Raw genomic sequence first — 23547 nt, 5'->3', positions numbered from 1 at the left:
AAGCGATTGTGACTGAAGTGTCGAGTATTACGCCTGTGAACGGCATGAGGAATTTGAAGCCACTGCAGCTGCTTTCTCTTCGCCTCCTTGTCCGTAGACGGGATGGGACGGACGTCTTCATGTACTTTCCTTCGGGCTTTGGAAAGTCGCTCATTTTTCATGTTCTCTCACACGTTTGTGCTCAACTAGCAGCCAATGGCTTCCAGCAATATCCAACGGATCCTGTGGTGCTAGTGGTTAACTCCGTTGAAGTTGCTGATGAGAGACCAGGTAGCTATAGTAAAGCGCAGAGGGTTTGCAGCTGTCTTTGTTGGTGAATCGAAATCGTCAGACTCTGACATCAAGGTAAGGAAATTCCGCTACGTCTATGGAAGCAACGAAGTGCTAGTCGGCTCACGCGAGTGGCTTAGAAAAGTGGTCTGGCTCCGAGGTTAGGGTAGATGTTAGCATTATTTCTAGTTGATATTAATTAGTAACAAACTATGATTGTTCATGCTGCAGGCGTCTTACGGTCGAGGTAACATTTCTGGCACATGGGCAAGTCTCCGACGTGATGGAACTCAAACATTGAACGACCGATGAGATCTCGGGAATCATACCCCATCAGTGACTGCATCCTAGAGAACAACAAATATGAGAATAATCGAAGTTGCCAATAAATTCTATATACACAAATCGTCATAGCACTCTCGTTGCCGAATTCATTTAGAGTGATGTAGACTATTGTATTGAAGGTATGCATCTCACAATACACTAGACTATTGTATTGGAGGGATGCATATCACAATACATTAGACTATTATGTTGGAGGTGTGCATCTCACACTAAACTATTGTATTGGATGGATGCATCTCACAATACACTAGACTATTATATTGGAGGGATGCATCTCACAATACATTAAACTGTTGTATTGGAGAGATGATACTCACAATACACTAGACTATTATATTGGAGGTGTGCATCTCACACTAAACTATTGTATAGGAGAGATGCATCTCACAATACACTAGACTATTGTATTGGAAGGATGCATCTCACAATACACTAGACTATTGCATTGGAGGGATGCATCTCACAATACACTAGACTATTATATTGGAGGGATGCATCTCACAATACATTAAACTGTTGTATTGGAGAGATGATACTCACAATACACTAGACTATTATATTGGAGGTGTGCATCTCACACTAAACTATTGTATAGGAGAGATGCATCTCACAATACACATAAAGAACTCATTTATTAGATAAACGAGGAGCACCTCACTAATACATGGCCATCACACTTAACAATAATGTGGCGCCAGTAAAGTAATAGTAAAAGCTCTAACAAGTAATGTACAACTAAATATTGTTTCTGGCTAACCATATTTTACAAGATTCTTCAATTGTCACCTTTACGATTGATGATAATAGTTGACGTTGATTGTGAGGAGGAATAGAGATGACATCAAGGAAGGGGAGAAGACTTGGAGTATCAATAAAGCCTCTAGATCCTATTTGAATATTTAGTTGCTTACAGGTGAAGCCTTTTGATTTGATGGTCATCATGAAGTCTGTATACCGTTCTGATTTTCTTTTATTTGCATCAAAAAAGTTTGTTTCGAAAGGGATTGTTAGTTCTATGACATAAAATTTGAGCGTATGATTATTCCAAATCAACATGTCAGGCCTTTGTGCAGTAGGAATGATGTCAGATGGAAACTTTACTTCACAGTCTTTTAAATCAGCAAAGATGTTGAATTGATGTGGTAGATGGTTAATAGCCGCATTATAGAGAAGACTGAGAACAGAGTCGTGACGTTGATTGTAATGACGACATTGTAAGAGGACTGAGCAATTATTGAGAACGTGAAGAAGGGTTTGACGTTGATGACATAGAGGACATTTATCACAAGAACGTTTACTCCATAGGACAAGATTAGCATTTGAAGGGAGGGTATCAGAAACGGCATTGAGGACAAAAGAGAGTTGATGACCGGGAAGACAAGAGACAACATTTGCCCAGACGTCAGATGAACAGTTCTCTAGACGGAAGATGGATCCCTGGACATGTAGATTCTTAGTTCTTGCAAGAAGTTGTTTTTGGTGTTCCTCCTTTAGTCTTGATTTGGTGATGTCACTCAATTTTGCTGCAGAAGCACCTGGTGTTTCAGATAGTGACTTTGCTGCTTCTCTAAAAGCAGAGAATCTGTTGCTATACGATTTATTATATGCTTGACTGGTGGCCAAAGAGCGGACACAGTTGTCATGTGAGGATAAGAGACGGGCAGATTTTGAAGACTGGAGGGAGATGGAAGACGTAGACAAACGGGGTAAGCCAAGACCAGCATTTTGTGGGAGGAGGTAGAAGATGGCAGTACAGGCCGAGCGACGAAGTTTACACCATTTCTTGAGGTAAGATGTAACAATTCTATCTAATTCAGATTGCAGCCAGCTTGGTGAAAGAGGAAGTAGAGACAGGTACCACGACAATCTTGGGAAGATTCCATTTTGGTATAATTTTAGTTTCCACCGACAACTAACAGGGCAATTGTCCAATTTCTCCATCAAAGTCTTTGCCTTGCTTATTAGAGAGGATTTGAAATTATCATCGGACAAGTTTCCATTAATTGGCATTCCAAGGAAAAGGAAAGACTCGGAACCAAGAAAGGGAACAGACTCATTAGAAATTGAAACAGAAGGATCACGAAGATGGAATTTGGGATTAAAACTAAGACCTAAACAGCTGGATTTGGACATTTTAATGGTCAGTTGGGACCACTGGCACCAGTCAGACACAATATTACATAAACGCTGTAAACCAGAAGGCGACTTTGATACTAGGGTAACGTCATCAGCGAACAGAAGAGCATTGATCTTGTGAGATGAACCACTAAGCGTGTAACCAAAAGGCTGAGTCTTCAACATCATAACGAGTGTGTTTATGACGGTGTTAAAAACAATGACCGAAAACGGGTCACCTTGGAGCACTCCAATATTGCAGGGCAACATGGATGTTGCCCACTTCACAGTGGAAACTTGTAGCTGAAGGTTTGAATATATGTTGGTGATGACGGACAGTAGATGGTCTGGAGCATGATAGAGTCTAAAGCATTGTAAAATGAGCCAATGTGGGACAGAACCATAGGCATTGGCAAAGTCAAGCCAACAAATTGATAAAGTGTGTCGACTTCTTTTAGCATCAGCAATGGCTGACCGTAGCTTGTACTGATGTTCCTCTGTACCACATATACCAGGGAGAAAAGCCTTCTGAATTGATGTATCGAAGAATTTATTTTCCAACATAAATTGGCACCATCGATCCTTGAGCATAGAGGTGTATATCTTACCAATACACGGTGTTAAGGCAATAGGTCTAAATAAAGAAGGATCGTGGGGATCTTTGGATGCAGCAGGCTTGGCAAAGAGACGTATGACACCAGTTTTCCAAAGTTGTGGGATGGAGGCAGAAAGCCAGCAACAATTAAATAGATCCAGCAGTGCAGGCAGTAGAGAAGGACACATCTTGAATACAAGATAGGATAACCCATCCAGAGGACTCGGAGCTGCAGAATTTCGAGTAGATTTGATTTTCTTAAGAATCTCAGAAGTTGAAAATGGACGAATATCAAAGTCACGAGAAGGAGGTCGAGGAGAAGACACACCAGAAGGAAGCACAGGAGGGGGAGGAAGAGACTGTTTGGAGTAAGTAGACTGGAAGAAAGTATAGGCTTCATCAGCAGAAAACTGTGGCAGTACGTTAGAGGTGTCAGAGTCATCAGAGAACAAATCCTTAGAGAACTTCCAAAAGTTGGTTGAACAGCGTTTATTAGCATTTCTAGCAGAAGACTTGAGATCCCGTTTATTCATGACAGCTTTCAGTTTACTATGACGTCTAATTAGTTGGTGAAATTGACGAGCAAATGATGTCAATTCTGCTAGAGACGCCCCTTGTCGTTTGGCTTGACGAAATTTGCGTCTAACTTCATTCTTAGTAGACCTCAGAGCATCCAGTTGAGCTTGATTGTTGGCAGGTTTCCGTTTGCGCTTACGAGTAGAAGAACGGTGGCATCCAAAGCGTGATTTCAGACCATAATACAGACGTTCGCGTATGACTTGATATTTAGATTCAACACCAACTGCTTCCAAAACATTTGGGACAACAGCAGACTGTACCCAGTCATTCACGTCAGACCACATTTTAACATCAGAGGCGGGAGGAAGACGGAGTCGTGGCAGAAAATTATTGCAATGAGAAGAAAAGGTGTTCTGCTTAGCGACATCAGAAAGACCGCAGTGCTGACGAGGCGGGATCTTTGTTTCTGATGTTGACTTATCAGCAGATATAATAGTTTCACACCTACCAGTAGTACATGACGGTACAGTAGGCGTTAATTGCGACGTGATAGTCGTTGTAAGATTGAGGTTAGGAGGAAGGGTAGAAGAAGATCCAGACGGTGGAGAAGCAGATCCAGGCTGCGTAGCGATGTCACCATGCGAGGTTATTGTAGGTGTCGCCTTATCAGCAGTGTTGTGGTTTGTGGTGATGGTATCTGTTGTCGCGTAATTAGCAGTGACGGATGAGGTGACACATTTTGCTTCAGAAACAGGATAGTTATGATCCAAAGACGTAGAAGATACTTGGTAATATTGTTGAGAGTCAATGTGGAGAGTAGAACTTGAAAACGGAGACAAGTAGCTATTGATGTCAGCAACGGAAACGGATGTAACAACCGGAGGCGGCACGGGGACATTACATTCCTGTAATGTCTCTTGATGTAGATTAGTCCCATGGGGGATTCTCGACGATGTTGTAGATTGATTAGAAACAGAGCAATGCAGGAAATGATGTCGTAAGGAGTGGAATAAACGACCGCATTGAGGACAACGTTTTCGGCGCATTTCAAAATCAGCCGTTAGATGTAAAAAATTGACGATGGAAACCTAGGAAGCGGTGGACTAGCGTCCACCACTCCCTAGTTATTCAGAGATAGTCGAAAAAGGTTCAAAAATTGAAAAAACCAGCACCAAAATTTAAACAAAACCAACGTTCCAATATCCGGGACTATTGTATTGGAAGGATGCATCTCACAATACACTAGACTATTGCATTGGAGGGATGCGTCTCATAATACATTAAACTACTGTATTGGAGAGATGCATATCACAATACACTAAACTACCGTATTCGCCTGTAATAACGCCCTGAGCGTATAGAAAAGAAACACTTATTTTTCTGGTCGTATACTAGGGCATGGGCGTTATTTTGCGTATACATGGTCACTAGATGCTGTCGTCTGGCCAGTCATCATCTAAATACTTGAAGACAGAAATACCACAAATGCTTGCAATTATCCATTTGCAAGATCAAAGGTACTGGTATCCATACAGCATCAACATACACGCAGAAACTAAACACTATGTGGTCGGCCTGAAGCCCGTCAAGAGCATCAGGGTCGGTAATTGCAACGGAAGACAAGAGTCTAGAGGCAAGCACTCTCACTCAACATTGACACCAGCTCATCAAACGCACACAGTCGGAGACGAATGTTCTGCGAACCCATTTTGTTTTGTCTGCGCATGCGTATCCTGGGCTTATACTTGGGCATGGGCGTATAGTTGGGCATGGCCGTTTTTCGGGCTGAAAGTTCTGACCTGTCGCACATGGGCGTATATACGGGCATGAGCGTTATTTCGGTATGGGCGTTATTACGGGCGAATACGGTATATTGGAGAGATGCATCTCACAATACATTAGACTATTGTATTGGAGGGATGCATATCACAATACACAAGACTAAAGTATTAGAGGGATGTATCTCACAATTCAACTTGAACTACGCAAACACTTAGATTGAAAATGACTAATATCACAGATCGACACCTCAAAAATAATGATTACTAAAAAAATAAAAATCAATTTTTAGCCTAAAAATACTTAGTCTCAATAAACATCACAAGTGGTAGGGTATACTCTGTAAAGAGCCTCGTCCTTGACATCCAAAAGTTTCGAGGTATGGAATGTGTGGTGGAACAGTAGAGCATATTGTCTAGTGAAAAGGCGAGTGAGCGGGCAGGGAACTTACGTTTCATTCAAGTGCACTTTGATGTACTTCAGATGCATCGAGTTGTACGTAGTGAAGATACCGGGTCTCATCTGAACTTCTATGATTGACGACGGACTGACAGGACACAACGTAGACACGAGGTATGGACCAGATTGGAGAGATCGTCCCGTCGTGATACGACCACAGCAGTGAACAACCTACACAATGAATAATAAACTAGTTGTATTTGTCTTCTCTCTATCTACTGAGATATTCGTCCATCTGTCTTTCGTCTGTCTTTCTACTCGACAGTTTGTCCATCTACCTATGAGTGTCTGTCCATTTGCTTGTGTGTGTGTGTGTGTGTGTGTGTGTGTGTGTGTGTGTGTGTGTGTGTGTGTGTGTGTGTGTGTGAGAGAGAGAGAGAGAGAGAGACAGGTTGTGTTCATGTGTGTCTGTCTATCTGTGTGCGTGAGTGTGTGTGTGTGTGTGTGTGTGTGTGTGTGTGTGTGTGTGTGTGTGTGCATGAGTGTGCATGTGCATTTGTGTATGTGCACGCTTGTGCGTGTGCATGAGTGTGTGCGTGTGTGTGTGTGTGTGTGTGTGTGTGTGTGTGTGTGTGTGTGTCTGTGTGTGTCTGTGTGTGTCTGTGTGTGTGTCTGTGTCTGTGTGTGTGTGTGTGTGTGTGTGTGTGTGTGTGTGTGTGTGTGTGTGTGTGTGTGTGTGTGTTCATTCTTTGCACTTTTGTCCTCACTTTGTCTTTCTATGCTAATCCTCATTACAAACAGACATTATCATAATTACCTTGTATCCCGGGCTCTTGCATCCTCCTGCCGGCATCTTACTGGCAGTGCATTTCATTCGACAGAAAAACGAATACTTGAGGTCAGTACGGTCGCCAAATCCCGACAACGGCGTCATTGCAGCATCCTGGATGTCTTGATGGTCATCTTTGTGTATGATACTGAAGACGCTCGTTCCAATAAGATCGTGCTACATATCAACATAATGATATTCAGGAAAAATTGATATTAACAACAAGATATTCAAAAAAGAATTGATATTAACATCAAGATATTCAGGGGAAAAAATTATATTAATATGTACGCAATGTGAAAAAGTACAATGTAGTAGTTCACATGGTGTGTACAACACGATGAGATTCAACGTACCTGGAAGAGTCCCAGATGTTGTTGTATGTTTTCTTACACGTAGATGAGCATCCCGTTGAGATCGGACACGAGAAGAAATCCATTCAAAGCCTAGAGAAAACAGAGTAGTAAGACTCGTGAATTCTGCCAGCAATTATCTTGATTTCAAAATAAAAATACAAGCCATGCAAAAGAGACTTTGTAAAGGTCACGTGACCTGGTGAGTAGCTACTCAAAGGTACAGTACCCTCGAACTTCCGGGCACTTCGATCTACTTCCAGCAATCACGTGAGAAAATGTTTTTACATCAATGCGCATGCGCAATTTTGCATCCATGGAAATTGCGACCAGTAAGCGGAGACGGTCTGTCCTTACATCTGAGATAGAGACAGAAATCATGAGGAAAATGGAGGAAGGGAAGTCTCAAGGTCATGTAGCTGGGATTTTGAAAGATCGAGAAAAGATTAGTTGCCACGTGTTCGGTGCAGAGGACACGACTGTCGCCAAGCTGCGGTGTATTGTACGTGGATCACAGTTTCCGTCCTTGGATGACACGCTATAGGTGTGGTAATTGACCCTCTGAGGTAATTGACCCTCTGAGATAGTTACGGACAATGCCCGGTTCCGAGGTGCCCGGATAACCTAGGCATTAGAGTGTAAACGCATATTTGGTCACACCGCAACACAAACATAGTAGTTGTTGATCTAAATGGTAGAGTTGTCAATACATATATTTTCAAAGAACAACACTACTACATTCTATCTGTCTGTCTGTCTGTCTGTCTATCTGAATGTCTGTCTGCCTGTCTGTCACAGGGAATCCGACAGAAAACCCTAGTGGTGTTTATTGGGATTTTGGGGGTTTCACAAGAAAACCCTTCTAAAACCCTTTAGGGTTACTGATACAATTACCCTGGAGGGTTTTCAAAACCCCTTCTAAAACCCCACAAAACTCCTTTCAAGGTTTTGAAGGGTTTTCGTTATCACTGGTGATTTAAAAATAGCATATTAATATAATTTTGTATGGAAATGTCCTTAATCCGATTAATTAAATGGGATAGATAGGAAATTGGATCAAATCAAGCCCCGCCGTAAATGAAATTGGCAGAGTGTTCCTATTTATAGCATATGGTCTATTAATAAAATAAACTAGATATTAAATAATTATTTTCATCCCGCCTTTGACATAACGCGCGTTTTCAAGGTAGCTTGTGTCACGAGTGTATACATGTACTTGAATCGTTCATTTATTACTATTGAGCTACTAGACCACAGTACGGTACACTGCAGACTTAGCTAGGTAATTAAAATATATCTAGAAAACTAATGTCCTCGTGGTGATCGAAGGCTACGCGGTTTGCTAGTCTGCTTTTTCACTTGGTTTCTGATGATTCTCTTGCCCAGGTGATGAATCTCTAGCAGCAGCTGCGGTTTCTTCCAGTTGAACCGTCATGAGCGACCTTTGGTTGAGCACTCAGGAGATTTTATCGTTTTCTAATAGAAAGCAGTTGTTGTAGCTGCAGTAACGCAGACAAGAAGACACAAGAGGTACATGTATTTGTATTATCGAATCTTCTCCAAAAGCCTCAATCTCAGCCCCATGCATATTTGTAACAGGAAGAAACTGTCGACATCTTTGGGGTGGGGTAGGCCTCTTCATCGATGTTTTCACCTACGTACAATACCAACAGGAAATGTGAAGCATCTGAAGTTGTTAGCGACAATCAAAGTACCTAGCCGTTTCTGACAGCTAGACCACGTTCAACCAAGACCGTACAACAGCGTAATTTCGTAGTTGAAGTCTAGATAAGACCATTGTAGGTGACCATGCAGCAGCTACTGGAGTGTTGACGTGACAAAGTAAACCTTTTGGATTAGGGACACGTCTTTGCTTGTCGCTGGACTGTGCTGTTGCAGGTGAAGGCACAGGATGCGTAATCCTCTTGCAGCCGCCGACACTAGATGACAGCAAAAACAGATCGACCGTTGAACTTGAACTGCCGGTTGAGTCCAAGTGCCCGCGTATTTGCTATTTGAACAGTGCGTGATGGTGATTGGCTACAGGCAAGGCTCCCGTTCAGGTACGATTCCAAGCTTGATGCCGATTGGTTCATTTCGATCCTTCTTGATCCTACTACAAATGTTGCAATACCGGCCACATCTTGTCAGTCTCCGGGTGGGAGCCGTTTAGTCTGTAAATCATTCTAATTGCAAGTCTACTGCCCGCTAAGTATGAAAGTAAACAAAAGCATTCTGTCTGGTAGGCGTGATCTTGGCCCGCGAGTGCACCCAGGGTGGTAAATTGACATGGAGAAAAAAACAGTCCAAAATTTTTTGTCCTCAGTTCTAAAAAGTTAGAGAAAGAGAAAGAAATAGGGAAAGTGCAGCTCTCTCTAGCCTGTGAAACTAATGAGTTTTACTGAATAGTTTACAATTTACAAGTATGAGTGAGGTGCCTCGGAATTCTAACACCTTGCTCGTGCCCACCGTGCGGTTTGATTTCTCTCTCACAATTTGTAGCAAGACCTATGAGCTGTAGCCCAAGTTAATTTGTGCGCTGTTCATGAAGTCAGGGCTGTAGAAGATTTCTTGAGAAACATTCTCAAGATTAGCATCTGTATAGAACATTGACGAATTGCTAACTTGCATTAGATTGTTCTGCTGCCATCTTTGGAACGATCTTCACCAAGTCCTAGATCAGTAATTACTGCCGCAACTGGACAAGAATTGTATATACCGGTAACTTGCAATCGGCAACCCTAAATGGTTTGCTAGGGTTATGCAAGGGATCTAGGATGTTTCAGGGTTTTGAAGGGTTACAGTGGGTAATGGACTGCACTACGAACTCGTGCCGCAGTTCAGTTGAGAGCATTCCATCTGCCTGTTTCTCTGTTGTAATTGAGTTTACAGATGGAGAGGGTCACGATGTACGCTGCAAAATGCTGACAGCGCTTCATGCAACCGAAATGTAAGGCGGAAGGCGTGGTTCAAGAGGTGTGGTGTTTCAAGCATTGTGGTTTTACGTAGGCACGCCCTAGAAAACCCCACAAAACACCTAGAAATCTGACAGAGTTTTCTGTCGGATTCCCTGTGTGTCAGTTAGTCTGTCTGTTTGTCCGTCCGTCCGTGTTTTTGTCTCTGTCTGTCTGTCCATCTGTCTGTTCATCTGTCTGTCTGTCTGCCTGTCTCAGTGTTCGAAAAGGTATTCGTCACGCTGTCATATGACAACTAACTGAGTTTGTGTGACAACCAATTATTCCAGTGAAGTTGCCATCCTGACTTCAGTAGAATACTCAGAGAATTTGTTTTTATGCTGTAGAGTAGAATAGTGAAATTGCTAAGGTGGGGCTTGGGTGGCGCCTCTGGGGTCCTGGGATATCGTTTACGTACTACAACAATCAGAATGACTGTTTGATATCAATGAGACCTATGTAACACACCTAAACTCCTCGCCGACTGAAAATTTTGTGAGATTGCCAAGGTGACGACTACCTCTGCCATAAAATTTGAAACAATGACACAACCTAGTCTTTTCCAAAAAATGTTTAGAATCGACATGCAAAGACATTCGGTCAGGATTGGCTGTATTTGATTGATGCTGTACTTTACGTCGCTTACCTTGTTGAAGTCTGTTCTAATAATCCACCTCTACGTCACCTGATTTTCAACCGTTCGTCTACCAGTCCAACACTTCCTAATCCGGGTATGCAAGCTGTGATGTATAGCGTGATACACATGGTGTCTCACTGTCGCAGCAGGAGTACAATTTGCTTTCAAAATTTTGAAAATTTTGAAATCTGCATTAATGGCGTCACTGAAATCAAAACTGAAGTGTAGTCGCTTTTTGAAACTTATATGTCTTGTTATTTGTGAAATAAGCGTTTCCTACTAAACTGAAGACTGCAGCCCAATTAGGTCTACGACTCTACATGAAAGTATATTGTCACTTCTAATAATTATTACATTTGTATTTTATAGAATATTTAAAGAACCGACAACGAGTCAGACAGAACAAAGATTGAGATATGATATCAGTGCCCCTATCTCTTAGCAGGAGACACGCATTTATCAAAAGCAGGCGGATAGCCTTAAGTAACAAATTTTTTTGCTGTGTCAAGTATTCTCTATTTGAATAAGACGTCTAAACAGTTTCTCTTAGTGCTGTATATATATATATATATATATATATATATATATATATATATATATATATATTTGGGCTCATTTGATACCATCTCAATGGTTAGTCATCATTGATTATTGAATAGGTCATTAACTGTACACCCAGTATTACATGCGCATGAAAATGCCTACATTCTGCCTATCTACGCTCAAATATTTATTGTCAACTAGCATCTTAATCAAGAATAAGTTTTTTAGTTTATGCATGTCTCAGATTGAATATTTACGAATAATTAGACTTTGAAATTTCTTTAGAATGAGTAATTTAACTTGCTGTAGGTAAGTGATTGACATCGTTGAGATATAAAATTCGAGAACATCCTCCAGTTTTCCAAGTCTCATTAGATCTTGTCAACTGTATGCTAGATCACACCTACTAACTTGGACTAGGGAAACAGTTGGCCACTTAATTGATGAGGTCTTTTTAAAATACATTGTCCCTGTTACGTCTTCCTAATTAAGCTTGCATTTTTAGGCATACTCTAAATGGATGCTATTGATAACAACGAGTCCATAAAGCGACAAATGAGATATAACATCAATATTGTGTATTTCTAAGTACAGTTTGCTTTAATAGCATCAACCTTTTCTAAGCCGGCAGAAAGGTTGTAGTACAAGATAAGTTTTATTAACTGAGTAAAATAATTTTAAGTGAATCAAGCAAGCAAAGAATTTTTGTTTATGTTATGAAAATTTGAAATTATTGATGATATTTATTGTTTACTCATCATCACAGTATTGTTCATATCGTTACCCTATACATAATCATATGGGTTTCAAACATGGCAGTAAATAGTCTTTTACCAGTTAATAGATTTTCACGTCAAATTGTGTATTTCAAATATTTAATAATATGTTAGCATCGTTTTAACTTGTTCTTATTTAGTAAATTTGCTTTACTTGATTACAATTAAATGTACATGTTTTAATTAACATAGTTATGATAAAATAATAAAACTTAGATAAACGGTGATGTAACAATATTGTTTTTCCTCTAGCATTGATGTTGTAGGTGGCTATATTGTATATCCGAGGACTGCGGTATCGAAAATCGTCGTTGTAGTTGACCTTCCCGGTGTTCAACTGCTGAGGAGTCGTTTTATCCGGTGGAAAACAAGCAATGAGAAGCGACAAGAGGATGCACACTTAATTAGGTAAGTGTCATGTGTTAGTTTACTGTGAACTTCACGCAAGGAAGCAACCGAGCAAAAATAGTGTTAAGAGGTACGCAATTTAGAAAATTGTGTTTTGCTAGCTCTAATCTTTTCTAATAACCGTGAAATTTATGTTGAAGTACGTATGGACGGTACGTTGGTCGGTGTTACACTGCATGGTTGCGTGCGTCTTGCTCGCGATCCAGACCGCGTTATCGTAGATCCAGCCACACATCACATTGCACAAATCAATTTTGTTAGTAATTTTAATCTATTGTTTTAAGCCCTTTCATTGCATTTAAAAACGTTTAGGCCGACTACTGCTACTGCACATTTGCTTCATGTGCAATACCAACTAGTCAAATCTAGTTTGGGTTGCGGTTATCTGGAAAATATAAAATTAAATTTTGAAGAAGGGTTTTGTAAATATATTAGTAAAGCTTGGCGACAGCGCCTGTATTCAGGTTAATCCATTACTGTACGTTGGTAGTGTAAAAATAATAGTAAACATTAGCTAAGGAAATGATCATGACTGCCGACTAGAGGTTAGATTAATTAAATTACTAAACTGCATTTAACCGCATCCTGTTATTGTCTAAAGAAACTAATCAATATGTTGGTCCAAATATAAAAGTTATCAGATACTTGATGGAGAAGTTTTCAGGACAATCATCAACTTTTATAATTTAAACAGCCATTACGTCTGCTTTGCGAATACTTTGCCGTATTCTTGTTTTGACGATTCAGTAACATTTTCTACGTCTAAGCAGTCGAATGCAAACATGCAACAAGCAGAAAGAAAGGTCAAAATTCTTTGTCTTCCTCAGAGTCGAGATAATCTCTATAAACTCCAATATTCAGTTGATGCCACAACTAGACTTGATCCAGTCGAGATGACTGATCACATCTGTGTAGACTCCAAACTTTGTCTTTTCGCCACAACCGATTCCCCAACTCACAACTCCTGCCAACACATAGCGACCTCTAAACTTTCTGTTCTTTACCACCAGAGGTCCGCCACTGTCTCCTTCACAGGCACCGTTGTAATCAGTAGCACACAGCATGTTCTCAGTTATTTGGTAACTTTGATGCTTTAGTTGACAAAGACGACGAGATTTTAACCTGACGTCTCCTTTACGTAAACATCTAGATCTGCTGACTGTCGAATTGACGCGACCCCATCCAGTGACAATGCCGTTTTGTTGAGCACGGATGTATGAAGAATCTCTTGCCTTGTCTGGTAGACACACAGGCATGATCGTTCGACAATTGCAGTTTACCGGACGAGCAAGTTTCAGAACGGCGATATCATGATCGAAAGAAGTTTGATTAAAATCTGGATGTATGATTATCGACGAAGAATTGGAGCAAACGGAATTGGATAAAGAATCAGATTCGGAGCAATTGCCACAATGTTTGCCCAAGCAAACTGTGATAGTCTTTCTGTTTATGCTCTGATACTTTAAGCAATGTGCTGCTGTTAGCACACATCTCTCTGAAATGAGAACTCCTCCACAATGTCGTCCCAGCCGAGGAGAACACAGCATTGCTTGCCATGGGAATTCACCAGGACTAGTCGTGTCGCCTCCAGCAACAAATGGCTTTCTAGCACAACTTTTACCACAATCTGATGCTGTATACAAGTTAGAAATATTATAAGATTTGCTACATGTCGGTTACACTCTGTTGATGATATACCATAAAATATATGAACTGAACAAAACGACTATTACTCAATTGAATGTGAATGATAATTGAGGAACACACCCCGCAGTATTCAGATGTGATCATGCATGATGTGCAAGATGAATGTGTTGTGTGCTATTCTAACTATAATTACAAAATGCACAATGGTTCTTCAAATGGCACTGCCTCAGTACAACGTGCTGAAAATCGTGCAAGCGTAAAGCTGCAGTCACAGCTCTTAACATAGTACCACGTCTATTAAAGTTTAAATTTTCTGCGGTATATTACATAATTCTATTACAATATTATTATATTTACGAATATTGATCTTACCGTTTAGAAATTGAATTTAGTACGACATTTGATTATGTCAATCTGTATTGTATTGTTTACTACAAATGTTGATTTGTTGACTTACTTTCAGACGTTTCTAACTAATATATTTTAGTATCAACAAGTTTTAGAAAATAATTTTAGAGCTGTTTAATTCAGTTTGATTTTAAATATTACCTTATAACTATTAAAGTAATTACTGATTTTAAAAGCATCTTACAACATTGAGAAATTGCCGAAAATTGGTTGATTGGATCGATGACATCCAGATGTCCATGTCGTTCGTAAGTGAGCCTGTCGCTGGACACCCTGCATGTATACTCACCGGCATCTTCTAACTTTAGTTTCGTAATGGAAAGTCCTCGTCCGTTTATTGAAATCGCAAATCTAGATTTAGTATCTGAGTGGTCTAGAATTTGACCATTCAAGTACCAATGAGTAGAACCAAACGGAAGATGGCACGATTCTTGGCAATCGAACCATGCTGCAGATCCAAGTAACGCCACCTGGTTGGTTAATTCTAAAACAATGTTGAAAGTTTGTTTGCAAATTTTATACGAATTAGTAAAAATTGAGTGAAACTAAACCTTCGAAGCAACATTCTCTTCCGTCACCAACGAAACGAGGTTTGCAGCTGCAATTGGTATTTTCAACACAATCAGCATTTGAATGGCAGATATGACAAGAGAATTCTACATTTGTAATGAAATATATTGTCAGTATTATATTTATCCTGCAGTATTTCAATTTACCACACACTCCTTGACTAGTCGTTCTTAATGAGTCTGATCCAAACAAGCATGCCTCCACTTCCAGTAAACACTTGTTTACATAAGTTCGCCCATCAGAACCGCAGACCGGTCTGACATCTAATGGACAAGTAGACCGAGATTTGCATATACACGTTGCACTGCCGTCACTGTCCACTGCACAAATCTTAGCGTTAGAACAATTAAGTCTTGCAACTTCACAAACACCTGATGAAAAAATGAATTTTTATTGGTTGATATCAAATTAAACTGTGCGTGTTTGCTCACCTTTGCATAAGGGCGCAATGCCTGTCCATTTTCCTATTTCGTTACATTTTCTAGTGCTGTTACCAGAAACTATCTGGTATCCATAGTCACACAAGTACAGCACGAAATGTGGATAATAAAAATTGTCGCCAACAATTTTTCCGTTTCGTGGAGCATGAAGTGTAGAACATCTCACAGCTAAGTAATATACGTTGAGCAAATATGGAATCATGGGTATTATAATGCTATTCTTACAAATGCATTTGGGAGACTTAGCGCTCCACGTAGCTTCGACAGTGAACTTAGAGGTTTGTATACATTGCCTGTGAGTGACGCCAACGAGCCTGTACCCAACCGAGCAAGAGTACCGAGCAACGCTTCGGACATGAGTTTGCGAAACAAGTACTTTACCAAACTTTGGTCTAGGCGGTGCTGCGCATTTTATACCTATTAAGATAACATTTTTTTCTAATACCCAACTAAAACGAAAACATACAACAAACTTTGGCATGTTGGAGGGTCATGTGACCACATTCCTTGCGAAAGGCAGGTAGACGTAGACGAACCTCGCACAGCATATCCGGCATTACAAACGAATTCAACTGTAGAGTTTACAGAAAAATCATCGCCAACCAATTCTCCATTTAGCGGGTTTTGAATTGATGGGCATGTAATACCTAGACAAAAAGGACTGAATCAGAATTGCGGTAAGGATATTTTTGTGACAACTGCTTCCATACGTTGGCAATTTGGCGCTAATCCTTTCCATTGTCCAGATCCATTGCAGTTGCGCTTTGATTCTCCACTAAGTTTATAACCTTCTTTACATGCATACACAACAAAATTCGGAAACGTGTAACTCCTGCCACTGATAAACCCGTTTTTAGGAGGCTGTAAAGGCTCGCACCGTATTGCTGTAAAACATCGTATTCTTTATCTGAAAGAAAACTGCAAGGAATTTAATATTTGCCTTGGCATTCCGGTATTGGCATGCTCCATTTTGCTGGTAAATTTTTGATTTGGACGCAGTGAAGTTTTGAAGATCCCTTCAAGGCATATCCTAGCGTACATTGAAATACAAGAATAGAGCCAATTTGGTTGCCTGTTCCAACAACACGCCCATGTTTCTGTCTTTGAATTGGAAAACATCTTGTTTCTAAAGACATAATTGAACTTACAAAACTGCCATTCATGGCACTTTTAAGCAGCGCTCTGTACCAATACATTTGGGTGAAATATTTGTCCATGTACCAGACGTCTCGCACGTTAAAGTCTCTTTTCCTATCATCATGTATCCTCTATTGCAAGAAAATCTCACGGATTCTCCAAAATAGAAGTTGTTGCCTACAATTTCACCATTCTTGGGTTTTTCCAACGCACCACAATAAACAGCTGAAATAAATAGCAATTGAAGTTATTTCTAGTGTAAGTTAGTAACCGGTTACGTTGACACTTTGGCCGTTTTCCCTTCCACACTTGTGAACTTGAACACGTCATAAACTCTGTGCCTTCAACAATTTGATATCCTAGATTGCATATAAACTGGATGTAACTGGGATATCGCCTTCCGTCTCCTTGGATCACGGCTATTCTTCCGCGACTAATGACACCCGGATCGCCGCAATCTTTAGCTAAAAGTAATTGTCAGTAGCAACTCGAACGTTAAAAAAGTGCTACAAATTCCTTATTCAATAACCTCTACATGTTGGTGGATGATCTGTCCATGTCAAACTGCAATGCGGCGATGAATGTTTCTGGCATGATGTTGTACGAGAACCAATGATATCAAAGCCAGTTTTGCATTGGTAAGTAGCCGTTCCGCCCAAATAGTTTGACGACACCGAAACTGAACCATTTGATATCGATTGTAAATTAGGACATTTCAGAACTATAACCAGTCAATACAAGTTAAAATCTTTCGACAATTTCATTTTTGTTTTGGTAGTTATATATATACTTTGACATTTTCTGTGAGTGTTTGAACTCCAATAACCTTCTTTCAAACAAATGGAGGTATTGTTTCCAACGAGACAGTGTCCGACGTTGCAGTGGTAGCGTACCATGGCTCCGTAGCTAAAGACGTGTCCTTCATATCTTCCATTCAGTAGCGAAGGAGGTCGTCCACACGACACAGCTATGTATATATAAATCATGAACATTACCAGGTGTCTGATTTAATAATAGATATTAAATATTTGCTATTCTTACTTTGGCAGGAAGGGAATTTTCTTACTTTGGGTAAAAAGTGCTTTGTTCTGATTGTTTCTGATATTGGCGATATGCAATTCTTGACTTTTTCAAGTTCTAAATTGATTCTCTCTTTTGTCTTGTTTGATGCCTCTTTACTGTGTTTTGATATTTCATGCCACTGGCCACTTTGATTGCACTGAAAATAGGGTCCACCGCCAACGAGTTCGTGACCATTTATGCAGTTAAGTGAGATTGTCTCTGGGTAAAAATACGCATTCCCTTGTATGAGTCCATTTCTGAAGTTAGAATTATTAGGATCCGGACATGACCTCGCTATGGTAATGCAATTCTGTTATTAGTGTCACAATATTAACACAAACAGGACGTACGTATACAACATGGCGGTTTTTCGCTCCATATTCCAACACATTGCCGAGGGTCCTCTGGTTGTAAGCACGTGCGAACAATCCTTGATACACTTTTGTCCATGTATATGTCATAACCGGTAATGCAGCGATAAACTGCTATGTCGTTCACAAACCTTTCTACTGATTTAAACTTTATATCGCCATGTTCTGGAGATTCAAGAAGGGGGCAACGAATTCCTAAATGGACACAAAATATAATGCTGCATCTGAACAAAACTGAAACTAATTGTATTGATGTAATGCTAGATCCATTTTCATATAACACTGGCTGCAATACAGATGCAATATGAAGGATTTAATACCAAAATTTTCTTACTTCTACATGTAGGTGGTGGACCTGACCATTCGCCGTCGCTGTTACAAGTGATTTTATTAGAACCATCAATGCAATAGCCATAGGGTCGTGTATAGTTAATGACTCCAGAGTACTGGTAATATGTTCCGCTTGATGTGCAATCTTTAGTCGCTGCTGGCTCTTTGCAGTTTTTCGCTAAAATACAAAAATGAATAGTTGTTAACAATAATATAATAAATCGTTCTATTTTACGTGCGCATGACGGAACTTTTCCAAGCAATTTTGTCTTTGTGTCAAACCATGTTCCATTTTCTGAGCATTTCCATTCGTATACGTCACTGCCCCCACGAACTTCGTGACCGTCAATGCAACCAATAGTGATAGAATGGGGGTACTCATATGGTCCGTCCGATATAGTTAGGTTTGTCTGCATTTTTGGAGCAATACAACGATTTGCTAAAAATTGATAATTAAAACAAACGTTTTAATAGTTTAAGCCTCTCTTTACATTTGCACGGTATCAATTGTAAATTTGTAGGTTTATTATTTGACTAATGTATTCTGATAATTAAAACGAAAATGCCTTTTTTTCTACAGCAAATGCAAGATTGTAAAGATGGTGCTCATTTGTGAGATCTCGGTTGAGATTCAGTACAAACTCCACCTAATTAATATTAAAATATGAAAGGGTAAACAATTGCCAGTTGTTTCATACCATAACGACATTGTCCTTTAGCTACAGCAGTCGTTGTGTCTCTAGCGCCGTACTTTTTGCAGCCGGCAATTTTCATACGACATACGTTGTTGTGAGTTTCTGCATCACTAGAGCACACCGGAGTGAAATCTGACGGGCATTGGACTGCTTCTAGACAGACTAATTCTGCCCTTCTGTTTCGAACGACGCAAAGTTGAGCAGACCCGTTTTGCGGGCCGCGATTAGTGCAAACGTCTAGTAAGAAACAGCTGAGAAGGAATTCGACTAATGTTAGTCTAGAAAACTCACGTTGACATCTTGGTTTTTTTCCACTCCACTGTCCCGACGACATACAAACTATTCTAGAATCGCCATCTATTAACTCGTAGCCATCTGAGCATGTAAATTCTACTGTGGAATGAATTGTATTGTCAGTGCCATTGACAGATCCTTTGTTGATCTTTGAGGGTACAGGAGGGCACGTCTTTTCTGATCAACACAAATAACATAAAACAATTTTTTATTACCAACCAGTAAAGTGTGTATACCAAATGTTTGTGGTTGGCTGGAATTCCAGTTGCCTGTCTTTTCGTAGATTGATGTCGGTGGCAAGCATTTGAGGTGAAAGCTACCTTTCAGGTAGTAACCAGGACGAGGCACGAACGTAACCATATCGCCCACGCAAAATCTTCCCGCAGAACAGCTTTTCACTTTTGTCCATAAACGAGTTGTATTATACGTCAGTTCCGGGCAATAGACCCCTAGAATACAAAAATCGAGTTTCAAAATAATCATTAGATTAGAGAAACTTACTTTTGCAAGTTGGTGGAGGTGGAGACCAGTTTGCTCTAGCGTTGCATGTTATATCTCTTCGGCCTTTTATGTAGTATCCAACATCACATCTACACCGAGCAACTCCCTGAGGGCGATAGGAGTTTCCTGAACATCGTCCATTGATTGGATCAATGGGTTTTCTGCAGTTGACCGCTAAGAGACAATAGAGCAAGAACCATATATTACAATGTCATTTGTATTACCGTTACTGAAATCTATAATTAGTGTTTCGCAAATATCACTGTAAGCAAGAAAGTCTTGAATTATGATGACGGTATTGATGATAATACCAAAATCCTTTCTGAAGTCTGTTATTCAATACAAGAAACAACTTGAACGCATACATTATACCTAAAGCCTGCGGTGGTTGGCTGACATTCCAGTTGCCCCTGCTTTCATAGGTCGATTTCTGCTGCAGACATGCAAGGTAAGATCTACCTTGTAGGTAGTACCCGGGAAGAGCCGAGAAAGTAATGATATCTCCTACGCAATATTTGCTCGAGGAGCATCTCTTTGCATGTCTACTTCTTTTGATGCTCAACCATAAACGAGTTGTATCATACCGCAAGTTAGGACAATAGACTCCTAAAGAAAGAACATTGAATTCGAGATTTATGATTTTATATCAGAAAATCTTACTTCGGCATTGTGGTGGAGATGGAGACCACAGAGCTCTATTGTTGCATGTTATCTCTGTGCTGCCTATCATGAAGTATCCGGCATTGCATGTACACTGAGCCACTTCCTGGTACCGATAAGAGTTTCCAGAACATTGCCCATCCAAGGGATCAAGGGGCTTTTTGCAGTAGATTGCTAAGAGACAATAGAGCAAGAAACATAGCTTACAATGTCATTTGTGACGGTTACTAAATCTATAATTATTGTATTACAAATATCACTAAGCAAGAAATCTTGAATTATGATAACGGTATTGATGATAATACCCAACTCCTTCTGCAATCCTTTATTCAATACAAGAAACAACTTGAACGCATCCATTATACCTAAAGCCTGCGGTGGTTGGCTGACATTCCAGTTGCTCCTGCTTTCATAGATCGATTTCTGTTGCAGGCATGCGAGGTGAGATCTACCTTGTAGGTAGTACCGGGAAGAGGCGAGAAAGTAATGATATCTCCTACGCAATATTCGCTCGAGGAGCAGCTCTTTGCTTGTCTACTGCTTTTGATCCGTAATGATAAACTGTTGCAGGCATGTGAGGTGAGACAAAGAAACCCTGAGGACCATGTGGCCAATGACGCCCAATCAGCTGCAAATGGTTACTACATATAATATAGGTCATATCAGCTACAGGTGTAAGAAAACGAGGAACAACTAGGCTGTCCCTCCCACTCTGCATTGGTTATATGCCTACGCCTCTGTGATATCTTTCATCTAGGTAGTACCCAAAGCGATGGGATAACGTAACGATATCTTCTAAGCAAAACTTGCTAGTAGAACGTTTTTCTTGTCTTTTTATTTGGACTTTGAACGATAAACGAAATGCATCATACGCAAGTTAGGATAATAGGCTTCTACAAGAAGTTGAATTTAAAAGTTTGAAAAATGTCATTATGTGAAAACTTTTACTCTGTCATTGTGGTGGAGATAAAGATATTGGAGGAGCGGTCGCCCATCCTGCCCCGGTTCTGTTACGTCTACGTGAGATATAAGTTGTACCTGAAGACTGAGTGCTTCTAAAACTTATTAGTTTTATAAGAGTCAGATATATTTATGTCCGGCAAGATTTCAAGGTGAGAAGAAGCAAATGATGAAAGTATCAAAAGTCTTTTCTGTACGTACAGCAGGTGTTACGATTCTTTCTAAATTTTTCCGAGAGAAATATTTTGCCATTTCATTAATTGAACAGCCTCCTTGAATAACTACATTTTTGTTACTATAAATTTGACATTATGTTGTAGTTGATGAATCTACATCGCAGATTTCTTTTGTGCTGCTAGCTGTTAAGCACCAAGGACTTGATGACGAGTTGTCGAGATTTCTGCAATAAGAGATTTCACCGTTTGTCTGTGGTGAACACTTGGTGCCTTTTCTTGACTCTGATTTTGGACCAATATACGACATTCCGTTGTCAGATGGATTGTAGCAAGCGAAGTAGGCACCTAGTATTTGTAAATGATTGTTTTAACATAAATTTAGTGTATATTCTATCAACCTGTCTCTGCAGCTGACGTGATGAAGCAATATTGCAACAGCACCGCCCACGCTAAAATCAAATCCATATCTAGAAGATATAAAATATGTTATTAAGATTTGACTTTGAATCTCTAGCATAGCACGACTACGTAGAGCCTACACGACACGCTATCTGGGTTAGGAAACTGACGTGTTTGTGTCTAAAATCGACATGTCAAGACAATGCGATCAGGCTTGGCGGTATTTGATTGATGTTGTGTAGCTATATTTTACGTTGCTTACCTTGTTGAACTCTGTTCTAATAATCCACCTCTAAATCACCTGATTGTCAACCGTTCGACTACTAGTCCAACACTCTCTAATCCGGGTATGCAAGCTGTGATATCTAACGTGATACACATGGTGTCTCAATGTCGCAACAAGAGTACAGTTTGCTTTCAAAATTTTGCAAATTTTGAAATATTCAATTAATAATAGCGTCAATAAAATCAAAAGTTAAATGTCTTGTTAAATGTCTAATTGGCAAGGTCTACTAAAACTGAAGACTGCAGCCCAATCAGGCCTACGACTCTGCATAAAAGTATATTGTCACTTCTAAGAATTACTACGTTTGTAATTTAGAGAATATTAGCTATAGAAAGAACCGACAGCGAGTCAGATGGAACGACGATTGAGATATGATATTAGTGCCCCCATCTCCACTTACCAGAAGACACACATTTATCTAAAGCAGGCGAATAGCCTGTAGCAAGAGATGTTTTGTTGATGACTGTGTCAAATATTATTTATTTGAATAAAACGGAAAAACCTGTTTTTTGTTTTGTATATACAAATTTGAACTCATTTGATACAATTTCAATGGTTAGTCATGTTCGATTATTGAATGGGTTATCAAGTGTACCCAGTATTATCATATTAAAATTCCTACTTTCTGCCTATCTAAATTAAAATAATTATTGTTAACTAGCATCTTAATCAAAATAGTTTCTTTGTATTACATTGAATATTTACGATTAAATAGTCTTTGTAATTTTTTTAGAATGAGTACTTAATTAAACTTGCTATTGGTAAGTGTTTGACGTCGTCGAAATCTAAAAAACCAAGAACATAATACAGTTTTTCAAGAGTCATTAGATTGTCAGCTATATAATATCAAACCTACTAACTTGGACTAGGAAAACAGTTGGCCACTCGATTCTTGCGATCGTTTTTAAATACATAGTCCCCGTCACGTCTTCCTAACTGCGCTTGTACTTAGAGGCATACTGTAACTGTATTGTAATGATAACAACGAGTCGATAAGCGACGAATGACATGTGGCGTCCAATATTGTGTATTTATAATTAGAGTTTGTTTAACAGCAACACAGCTTTTCAAAACCGGCAGATAGGTTAT

General features: G+C 39.8%; 3 protein-coding genes across 3 annotated transcripts; all 3 read right to left on the bottom strand.

Moving 5' to 3' along the window:
* Positions 1 to 1235: 1235 nt before the first annotated feature.
* LOC134198474 (uncharacterized) lies at positions 1236 to 2613 on the bottom strand. Its single transcript, XM_062667884.1, has one exon. The coding sequence runs from the start codon at positions 2554 to 2556 to the stop codon at positions 1351 to 1353; it is 1206 nt and encodes a 401-aa protein (XP_062523868.1). The 5' UTR covers positions 2557 to 2613; the 3' UTR covers positions 1236 to 1350.
* A 136-nt stretch (positions 2614 to 2749) lies between these two features.
* Positions 2750 to 4890, bottom strand: LOC134176490 (uncharacterized). Its single transcript, XM_062643159.1, has 2 exons — positions 2811 to 4890; positions 2750 to 2769 (listed from the first exon to the last, which is right to left on the bottom strand). The coding sequence occupies exons 1-2, from the start codon at positions 4888 to 4890 to the stop codon at positions 2750 to 2752; spliced, it is 2100 nt and encodes a 699-aa protein (XP_062499143.1).
* Positions 4891 to 13126: 8236 nt separating this feature from the next.
* On the bottom strand, positions 13127 to 22515 carry LOC134176489 (sushi, von Willebrand factor type A, EGF and pentraxin domain-containing protein 1-like). The gene is made up of 25 exons (XM_062643158.1): positions 22435 to 22515; positions 22172 to 22240; positions 20638 to 20811; positions 20350 to 20583; positions 19978 to 20151; positions 19713 to 19925; positions 19474 to 19653; positions 19186 to 19419; positions 18723 to 18926; positions 18492 to 18665; positions 18137 to 18352; positions 17766 to 18080; positions 17515 to 17691; positions 17254 to 17445; positions 17003 to 17188; positions 16776 to 16949; positions 16528 to 16713; positions 16298 to 16471; positions 16061 to 16234; positions 15813 to 16004; positions 15579 to 15755; positions 15294 to 15518; positions 15129 to 15233; positions 14762 to 15061; positions 13127 to 14155 (listed from the first exon to the last, which is right to left on the bottom strand). The coding sequence occupies exons 2-25, from the start codon at positions 22236 to 22238 to the stop codon at positions 13380 to 13382; spliced, it is 5223 nt and encodes a 1740-aa protein (XP_062499142.1). The 5' UTR covers positions 22239 to 22240; positions 22435 to 22515; the 3' UTR covers positions 13127 to 13379.
* Between the last annotated feature and the right edge of the window lie 1032 nt (positions 22516 to 23547).

This window comes from Corticium candelabrum, chromosome 2 (assembly GCF_963422355.1).
Source record: "Corticium candelabrum chromosome 2, ooCorCand1.1, whole genome shotgun sequence".
Lineage (NCBI taxonomy): Eukaryota > Metazoa > Porifera > Homoscleromorpha > Homosclerophorida > Plakinidae > Corticium > Corticium candelabrum.
This window is presented reverse-complemented; position numbering and strand designations above follow the sequence as displayed.

What these genes read in the sequence shown, in the direction of transcription:
- LOC134176489 (XM_062643158.1), bottom strand. Translation starts at nt 22,238, where the DNA reads ATGGATTTGATTTTAGCGTGGGCGGTGCTGTTGCAATATTGCTTCATC. An exon ending in ACCTCCACCAACTTGCAAAA is followed by an intron (nt 19,926 to 19,977) that starts GTAAGTTTCTCT and finishes TTTGTATTCTAG; the next exon opens with GGGTCTATTGCCCGGAACTG. An exon ending in TAAGTCTCCCAAATGCATTT is followed by an intron (nt 15,756 to 15,812) that starts GTAAGAATAGCA and finishes TATATTACTTAG; the next exon opens with CTGTGAGATGTTCTACACTT.
- LOC134198474 (XM_062667884.1), bottom strand. Translation starts at nt 2,556, where the DNA reads ATGGAGAAATTGGACAATTGCCCTGTTAGTTGTCGGTGGAAACTAAAA.
- LOC134176490 (XM_062643159.1), bottom strand. Translation starts at nt 4,890, where the DNA reads ATGCGCCGAAAACGTTGTCCTCAATGCGGTCGTTTATTCCACTCCTTA. An exon ending in AGTATCAAAGTCGCCTTCTG is followed by an intron (nt 2,770 to 2,810) that starts GTTTACAGCGTT and finishes GACTGGTGCCAG; the next exon opens with TGGTCCCAACTGACCATTAA.